General features: G+C 42.9%; 2 protein-coding genes across 2 annotated transcripts; both read left to right on the forward strand.

Moving 5' to 3' along the window:
• Positions 1-244: 244 nt before the first annotated feature.
• Positions 245-1,951, forward strand: LOC131951461 (uncharacterized). The gene is made up of 3 exons (XM_059313881.1): positions 245-565; positions 797-1,005; positions 1,687-1,951. Exons 1-3 carry the CDS (start codon positions 275-277, stop codon positions 1,949-1,951), a joined length of 765 nt encoding a protein of 254 aa, XP_059169864.1. The 5' UTR covers positions 245-274.
• A 971-nt stretch (positions 1,952-2,922) lies between these two features.
• Positions 2,923-6,399, forward strand: LOC131951446 (putative acyl--CoA ligase YdaB). Its single transcript, XM_059313851.1, has 5 exons — positions 2,923-3,011; positions 3,265-3,384; positions 4,902-5,146; positions 5,304-5,456; positions 6,272-6,399. The coding sequence occupies exons 1-5, from the start codon at positions 2,933-2,935 to the stop codon at positions 6,377-6,379; spliced, it is 705 nt and encodes a 234-aa protein (XP_059169834.1). The 5' UTR covers positions 2,923-2,932; the 3' UTR covers positions 6,380-6,399.
• The last annotated feature ends 2,105 nt before the right edge of the window (positions 6,400-8,504 follow it).

Genomic DNA, 8,504 nt, shown 5'->3' on the forward strand with positions numbered 1-8,504 from the left:
GATCAATGTTCAAACTTTCATCAGGAAACGTGTGTCGCGTCCTTTCTGAAAATCATCCAAGAACTGCATTATTTTCTTACGCCGGTGAAGTTTTTAACAGTTTACTACATTTACACTTTAAAAAATCATTTTACAATTTGTTTTTATAAGTCAATAAATCAGTTGGGCGTTCAGTTGTTTTATTTTCCCAACCAGGTGACCAAATCGTTTAATCCACGTAAACCAGCAGACCGCTGACCCACCTGTTAATCTACGACCAGGTGAAGCCGCTGGAATGGGAAATAAGGTCGATGCCATGTCCACGCTGGACACGGTGCCAGAGCGGGTCAGGTACCTGTCAGAGGTGGCCCCCCACAAGGAGCTGTTCGTGTTTTACGACGGCCACCAGAGGTCAGCGTACACCGCAGCAGACGTGTATCAGATGGCGGGACGGTTCGCCACCAAACTTCGCCAGCGGGGCTTCCAGCGTCACGATATCGTGGCCAACACCTTACTCAACTCACCTGAACGTGTGGTCACTGACCTCGGCATCATCCTGGCCGGGTGTGTGGCCATGAACTCACAGGTCAGTTCTGTGGTCAAGTTGTAACACGTAATTATTCTAATTTGTGACCTTTGAAAGTTTGTTTTAATTTATACACATTTTTAGGCTATTATAATACAAATTGTTCTAACAAATTTTACACCATGCGTGTACTTTAACTCAATGTTGAATAAACCCCACAGCCATACTGACTATAGCATGTGAGTAAATGTATGCCTTAACTAACCTACCGATCAACACATCGACCTACAGATTATACTAGCAGACGGTAAAGACTTCGTGCACGCGGCGAACAAAAGTGAGTGCAAAGGGGTCATCATGTCGACTGCTGGAAACTCCCCCGCCTGGTCGCTGCTCAAGGGTGACGTCACGGAGGAGAAGCCATCTTTCTTTGCCAGAGTAGCCAATCAGCAGTTGCCGCACTTACAGACGGCCGTGCTGGTGTCTCGCGCCACTAACGGGTAATTTGCCGTCTGATTTTTGTTTAATTTTTTTCAATTTTTCAATAAAAAGATACAGTTTGTCACAAACAAATCCCTGAATCACATCGAGACAGGCGTAAAAATGTTACTTAAAAAACTACTACACACCAGCACGTTTCTTCTGAGGCGTAGCGAGGGGGGGGACATATGTCCCCGGGCGCCGACCTTAGGGGGGGGGGGGCGCCAAATTGAAAGTTTGAGGGGGGTGCAAATGAAAAGTTCGAGGGGGGGTGCAAATCAAAAGTTTGAGGGGGGGGGGGGGGGGTGCAAATGAAAAGTTCGAGGGTGGGGTGCAAATCGAAAGTTTGTCCCCGGGCGCCGGGAAGGGTCGCTACGCCTCTGCGTTTCTTATGTTGGGGTCTGAGCTAGGGTCAGGTTTTGGGCTACAACCTAATTGGGGTTAACATAAAGTAAACGATGCCAATACACGAAAACAGGACCTTTTTATACGTTAAATCCTTGTAGGAAAAAATATAGTTAAGACATTACGTGTATATGATGATAAAGTAGTATTTTTCTATATGTAAAAGAATAGACAAAAGGCATTCTAAATCCTGCATTAATTCTATAAAATATTTCAGAAAAAAAGAGTTTCTTCCCTTACATGAAACGAGTTAAAGATATACATTTTCACCCCTGTCCTACTTTTTCTGAAACCAGACACGGGCTATCTTTTCTGGAAGAATTAAAGTCCTGCACAGACGAACCTTTTGCAGAAGACATACGAGCAGACGACACAGTCGTCATCTTCTCAACTTCCGGTACCACCGGCTACTCCAAGCTGGTGCCTCACAGCAACCACCACATCCTGCAAATGTCCAGCGCCATGGCCGAGGCCGCCAGGGGGAGGGGGACAGTGGCTCACCCGGGTCTCAACACACAGCCGTTTTACAATGACAGGCTACTGGGTGAGTTCATAGCATGACAGGCTACAGGCTGCCAGGGGGAGGGGGACAGTGGCTCACCCGGGTCTCAACACACAGCCGTTTTACAATGATAGGCTACTGGGTGAGTTCATACCATGACAGGCTACTGGGTGAGTTTATAACATGACAGGCTACTGGGTGAGTTTATAACATGACAGGTTACAGGCTGCCAGGGGGAGGGGGACAGTGGCTCACCCGGATCTCAACACACAGCCATTTTACAATGATAGGCTACTAGGTGGGTTTATACAGTCGCAGGCTACTGGGTTAGTTCATACAATGACAGGGTGCTGGGTGAGTTCATACAATGACTGGATGAGTTCATATAGTGACAGGCTACTGGGTAACGGGTAAAAAAATGGCTACCGAGTGTCAGGCTCAGAGTTTCTGCTCCCCCTTCCTCAGAGCATGAAAGAAACTGATTTTAACGGCATCCACGGTGACACTTGTTCTGTTCTATTTTAAAATGTTCAACGTTACCTTTGCTCCCCCCCCCCCCCCCAGGTTGGTCCGGGGGGTTCCCCTACACGAGCCTGTGTAACGGCGACACCCGAGTACTGCTCGACTACTTCACCGGTACCAAACGGACCGGAGAACTGATGTACGCAGCCATGGTGAGCGAGGGCTGCAAGATCTGCGTCACGTCTATGGGGGAAGTAGAGGAGCTCTGTAGGGTGGTCCAGGGTCAAGGTGACCTGAGACTGGACACTTTGTTCTGCGGTGGACATCCGTTAACTAAGGTCAGAACTCTTGTCTGATGGGGGGAAGGGGTTGTTTAAACACTTACCATATTTCTATCTATACTGCTATACTGACTGACGAACTGAACTTTTGTCTGAAGATGTTTGATACGTTATAATTCAACATAAGTAAACAGAAATCTAAAACATATCAAACAAGACCACCATAACTACATACCACTTCCAAAATAGTTGCCTAAAGTTCAGATCCGGTATATTTGACAGGTCCAGGTGGCTAGAATGTTATCTCTGGCTGACCATCTTGTGGTGTCCTATGGGAGCACAGAGACAGGGGTGATAACCTGGGGGCACCTTAATGGTAGGAAGGTTTTATGGGTTGTCCTCACTAGTAATAAAGAAAGTTGAGTTACAAGGAGAAACAGCTAAACTATGGCAAATATTTATTTTTTAAATATAAGATTTAAAATAAAAATTGTAATGATAAAAGCTACAACACAGAAAATTGAAAGCTTATTGTGTTTGAACAACAATTAATGAAATATTAAATAAGGAAAATGATAAAATACTTATTAAGAAGAAAAAGACTAAGGAAAGATACCGAATTATTTCAGAGAAAAACAACACAAGCTATAAAGTCGGTAAACCTGTGGTTGATGCTGTACAGATACGAATCATAAACGACAATGGAGACTCGTGTCTTCCAGGAGAGGTTGGGACGGTTCAAATTTTAAGTAAATACATTTTTCTTAGTGAAGTATTTATCAGTGAATTAACTCATCCCACTGCACGAAGTTCTAAACCTGCCTACTACTCTATCCCCTGTGGCTTCCAACACCAGTTTCAACATGCTTTTATCCGTTCTAGCCAGGCGTGTCCTTTAAATCCCCGCTATAGGGCTGGTAAGTAGGTCAATTAACAGTTCTATGGCTCATGCAGGTTTTATTGTGACGTAGAACTGGTTGGTGACCTACTTACCAGCCATATACGGTCTGTCTATCAAATGTCTTTTCGTGCATTGCTATAAGTATGCGCAGTGTTTCTTTCAAACCTTTTTCTTCGGTGGGGGGGGGGGTAGGGGGGGGGTAGGGGGTACTAGAAATTTTCGGGGGGGGGGGGGAGGGGCGGCACTGGTTGGTAAAAGTATGTATCTACTGGTTTACTGGGTAATTTTTGTAATCTGCTGCACGATCGAATCATTCAACACCAAGAAAACATTTGATGAAAGCTCACATTCCTGCCTTATACCTGTCTTAGGTTTTCATTTGTATCACCTGAGGCGTGATAGTTCAATTTTTGACATGACATCTCTATCCACATTATCAAATGAGTTTTCTGTCTAAAAACAAATCAGGCGTAGCCATTTCCAGGGGCTGTTCAATGATGCGTAGTAACGGCGTCGGTGTATGACTTGTTGAAAACGCCTGTTCTTGTCTAAATATTGTTTCCTAGTACTCTCTTAGTCTCTGTACCCTCTCACCATTCTCGCTCCCCCCCCTCATAGGTCCTCTGACCTTCCGTGGCTACCCTCTCTACTCACCCCCATGTCCTCTGACCTATGACCTTCCGTGGCTACCCTCTCTACTCACCCCAGGTCCTCTAACCTTCCGTGGCTACCCTCTCTACTCACCCCCATGTCCTCTGACCTCTGACCTTCCGTGGCTACCCTCTCTACTCACCCCCAGGTCCTCTAACCTTCCGTGGCTACCCTCTCTACTCACCCCTAGGTCCTCTGACCTTCCGTGGCTACCCTCTCTACTCACCCCCAGGTCCTCTGACCTTCCGTGGCTACCCTCTCTACTCACCCCCAGGTCCTCTGACCTTCCGTGGCTACCCTCTCTACTCACCCCTAGGCCCTATGACCTTCCGTGGCTACCCTCTCTACTCACCCCTAGGTCATCTGACCTATGACCTTCCGTGGCTACCCTCTCTACTCACCCCTAGGCCCTATGACCTTCCGTGGCTACCCTCTCTACTCACCCCAGGTCCTCTGACCTTCCGTGGCTACCCTCTCTACTCACCCCCAGGTCCTCTGACCTTCCGTGGCTACCCTCTCTACTCACCCCTAGGTCCTCTGACCTTCCGTGGCTACCCTCTCTACTCACCCCTAGGTCATCTGACCTATGACCTTCCGTGGCTACCCTCTCTACTCACCCCTAGGCCCTATGACCTTCCGTGGCTACCCTCTCTACTCACCCCTAGGTCATCTGACCTCTGACCTTCCGTGGCTACCCTCTCTACTCACCCCTAGGTCCTCTGACCTTCCGTGGCTACCTAAACCGTCTGGAGAGCCCCGACCCCCAGACGATGAAGGTGCTCAGGCCTGACGGCTGGTACAGCACGGAGGACAACGGCTACTTTGGTCAAGATGGCGACCTCTACATCCTGGGCAGGAAGAATGACGTCATACAATATGGCGTCTTCCTACTCTATCCTGGTTGGCTGGAGGAGAAAATAGTCGCACATCCGGAGATAGCAGAGGCATGCGTAGTCCCGGTAATTTGTCACGTGATGTCCATCTTTGCTTAATGTTCCACTTTAAGGTGGATAATGTTCAGTGATACACTGTGCTTATATATATATATATATATATATATATATATATATATATATATATATATATATATATATATATATACATTCATATTTGTAGGTCTCAGATCCTCTGCTGTTTCACAATATCTGCGCATGCGTGTCACTGACAGAAGGAAGTGAACTCACGGAGGAGGAGATAAGAACATACTGTAAAAATATTTTCCTGAAAAATGTCAATCAAGCGCTGACTCCTGTGCCAGCTTATTTTCTGGTAAACACATTCGTAACTTAACAACTCAATCAGATATTTTACAAATACATCCGGAACTTAACAACTCAATGAAATATTTAACAAATACATCCGGAACTTAACAACTCAATACGATCTTAACATCTAAATATTGCACTGCTTATTTTCTGGTAAATACATCCGGGACTTAACAACTCAATAAAATATTTAACAAATACATAAGGAACTTAACTCAATAATATATTTAACAAAAAAATACTGAAATTAACAACTCAATATGATATTTTACGAATAAAATCGGGAACATTGCAACTAAATAAGATACTTAACAAATAAATAGAAAATTTTCAACGAAATGTTCATCTGAACTACTATACTACCAGAATCTTGGTTATTAAAAGGCACATGACGTTACAACAAGCCAGGTCAGGAAACATACAGCAACTGAAATGAGAAAATCAATGACGTTATTTGTGTATTAAGGTTCCTCTTTAGGTCTAGCGATACTTGGGCAGATGAAGTAGAGTTCACCTGTTTCTGAGACCTCTGCGCATAGGGGATGTGTGGTCAGCACTTTGCACAGCCGCCTTTACTTACCCTAACATCAAATATGGGTGAACTCGAGGAAGCTCTACTCACTTGGACGCGGATTTGAACTCGAAACTGGCGGGTTACCAGTTTAGCGATCTACCCCTTATGTCACGTCGTCCCATTATTTATGTTAAATTAGGAGATTCGTTAAATTATTTTCATAATGAATTAACTAGATCAAATGTTATAGCATGTATACACATTCATACTTTTTGTTGCTAAACATCTTCACACTATTTGAACAGATCTTGCCAGAGGGTATTCCGCGAAACAGCAACGGCAAACCAAATGTACAAAAACTGAAGGCGATGGCTGAGGAAAAATTTGGCTGCACGGCTAGACACGCAATGTAACTGATGCTCATATAATTGTCAGCCACATTCTGTGAGGGGTGAGCTCAGCTACACTTTGTAAGGAGTGAGCTAAAATTGTCAGATGCACTCTGTGATGGGTGAGCTACAATTGTCAACTACACTTTGTAAGGGGTGAGCTACAATTGTCAACTACACTTTGTGAGGGGTAAGAATCACTACAACCACTAAACTCTACTAGAATCACAGAAGTCAGATGCATTTACTGAACGCTACCACATAAACAACGTGTGATACTTTCACTAAAGTTTGCTTTTCCAAGTCTGATGTCTTCAGAACAGATGAAACTGAAACGAATCAAGTTCGTTTATGGCATATAGGCACTTTGTAATTATTTTGCTAAAATCATTACTCGCTGGTCAACTACATTTAAACATAGAGTGTTGTGATTTAAACGATAAATGTATAGATTTACATTATCGCTCACGAAATTTGTTACGCCTTTCAGTGACCTTAAAAAATTGCTTAATTCAAATTTTAACACTAGGAATGTATATGTTGGCGATCACGGCTGTCTGTATTCCTGTATAAAATTATATATTTAGAAATTATATGTTTAGAAGTTATATGTACATTATTTTAATACAATATAAATACTGTAAACAAATTATTGTTCGAGTGAGCTGCCTTAAAGTGAGTGACTAAATTTAAAGACAATGAATCTGATTGGAATGTTGAAATTAATCTCAAGCAAAACTCAGTGAAAGAAACATTATTTTCTGGGTAAACGGTTTAATATAGTGAGTCATCTACACCCATATTCGATGATTGAAGTACCTGCTTACACTCAGCTATTAAATTAAATTGAGTCAACAAAATATATATAACAAAAAATATCATATATATATATATATATATATATATATATATATATATATATATATATATATATATATATATATATATGCGTGTGTGTGTGCGCGCGTGCATATGTATGTGTGGGTGTGCGGGTGTGTGTATTTGTGTGTGTGTGTGTGTGTGTGTGTCAGTTTCCTCTATATTAAACAAGACAATGCTTATGACTGAGTGGAAACTTTGGACTAGTTCATAGACTAGGTGTTTGTCATTAGTCAAGGCCTGTGGTAGTAGTCGGAAATTTTGCCTCGTCAAATTGAGTTCAAGCTTATGTCAACAGATCCTGAATGGCTTGGGTGGTGACACAGGGGGTGGGGGTGTAGTGGTGTGGTGGTGACACAAGGTGATGCGCGTAGTGGTGTGGAGGTGACACAGGGGAGGGGGTGTAGTGGTTCTTACTAAGACGTGATACATCAGCTAAATTTCGTTACTTCACTAAAAGTTTAAATATTCATTCATTCATAACTGGGTGATATCGGAGGTGACAGGCAGGTGGGGGGGGGGGGGGGGGGGTAGAGTGGGGCGTGGAGAGGGGGGGTCTAGTATAACTGAGGGATCTTTACATAGGGTGGTAGGGTGTGGGGGAGATCTAGTTTGACGGAGCGATCTTTACATAGGGTGGTATGGTGTGGGGGAGGTCTAGTTTGACGGAGCGTTCTTTACATAGGATGGTAGGGTGTGTGGAGGTCTAGTTTGACGGAGCGATCTTTACACGGAAAGTGCTGTATCATACACAGTATATCTACTCATGAAAAACGGATGTGTCATTCCAACAATTTAAATTGTCATTCCTAAAATTGTGAAATAACAAGGTTGTTTTTCTAGGCCTATGTATTTTCAACTTACAGACGTTTGTATTGCAATACTTGTACATATACTAAACAATGAATTAAGAAAGAAACATTACATTGTGATACATGAAATGTAATTAATTTTGAAGACTTCTAAGGAATCGATCATGAAGACCATATATTTTATTATCTGTTCCTGTTTTTTTACTTAACTTTTGGAGATGGTGAAATCGTCTAGAAAATGTATGTCGATTTGTATAAGACTTGTTATAATAAATGTGTATCAACATAATATTCTGGAATTGTTTTTATTCCCTTTTTATACACATTTCGAGCTGTGCAGCTGATCCATACAGTTTATTATGGATTTGATCCCCTTTACAGTTTAAACTTTAAGCTCTGACGGGCAAATTTTGTGGACTAAAGTTTGTGTGACTAACGGAACTAATTTTTACAAAAAA

This window comes from Physella acuta, unplaced genomic scaffold (assembly GCF_028476545.2).
Source record: "Physella acuta isolate Inbredline_101_S28 unplaced genomic scaffold, ASM2847654v3 ptg000813l, whole genome shotgun sequence".
Classification (NCBI taxonomy): domain Eukaryota; kingdom Metazoa; phylum Mollusca; class Gastropoda; family Physidae; genus Physella; species Physella acuta.

What these genes read in the sequence shown, in the direction of transcription:
- LOC131951446 (XM_059313851.1), top strand. Translation starts at nt 2,933, where the DNA reads ATGTTATCTCTGGCTGACCATCTTGTGGTGTCCTATGGGAGCACAGAG. An exon ending in AACCTGGGGGCACCTTAATG is followed by an intron (nt 3,012 to 3,264) that starts GTAGGAAGGTTT and finishes GAATTATTTCAG; the next exon opens with AGAAAAACAACACAAGCTAT. An exon ending in TGGGACGGTTCAAATTTTAA is followed by an intron (nt 3,385 to 4,901) that starts GTAAATACATTT and finishes ACTCACCCCTAG; the next exon opens with GTCCTCTGACCTTCCGTGGC.
- LOC131951461 (XM_059313881.1), top strand. Translation starts at nt 275, where the DNA reads ATGGGAAATAAGGTCGATGCCATGTCCACGCTGGACACGGTGCCAGAG. An exon ending in GTGTGGCCATGAACTCACAG is followed by an intron (nt 566 to 796) that starts GTCAGTTCTGTG and finishes ATCGACCTACAG; the next exon opens with ATTATACTAGCAGACGGTAA. An exon ending in GTGTCTCGCGCCACTAACGG is followed by an intron (nt 1,006 to 1,686) that starts GTAATTTGCCGT and finishes TTCTGAAACCAG; the next exon opens with ACACGGGCTATCTTTTCTGG.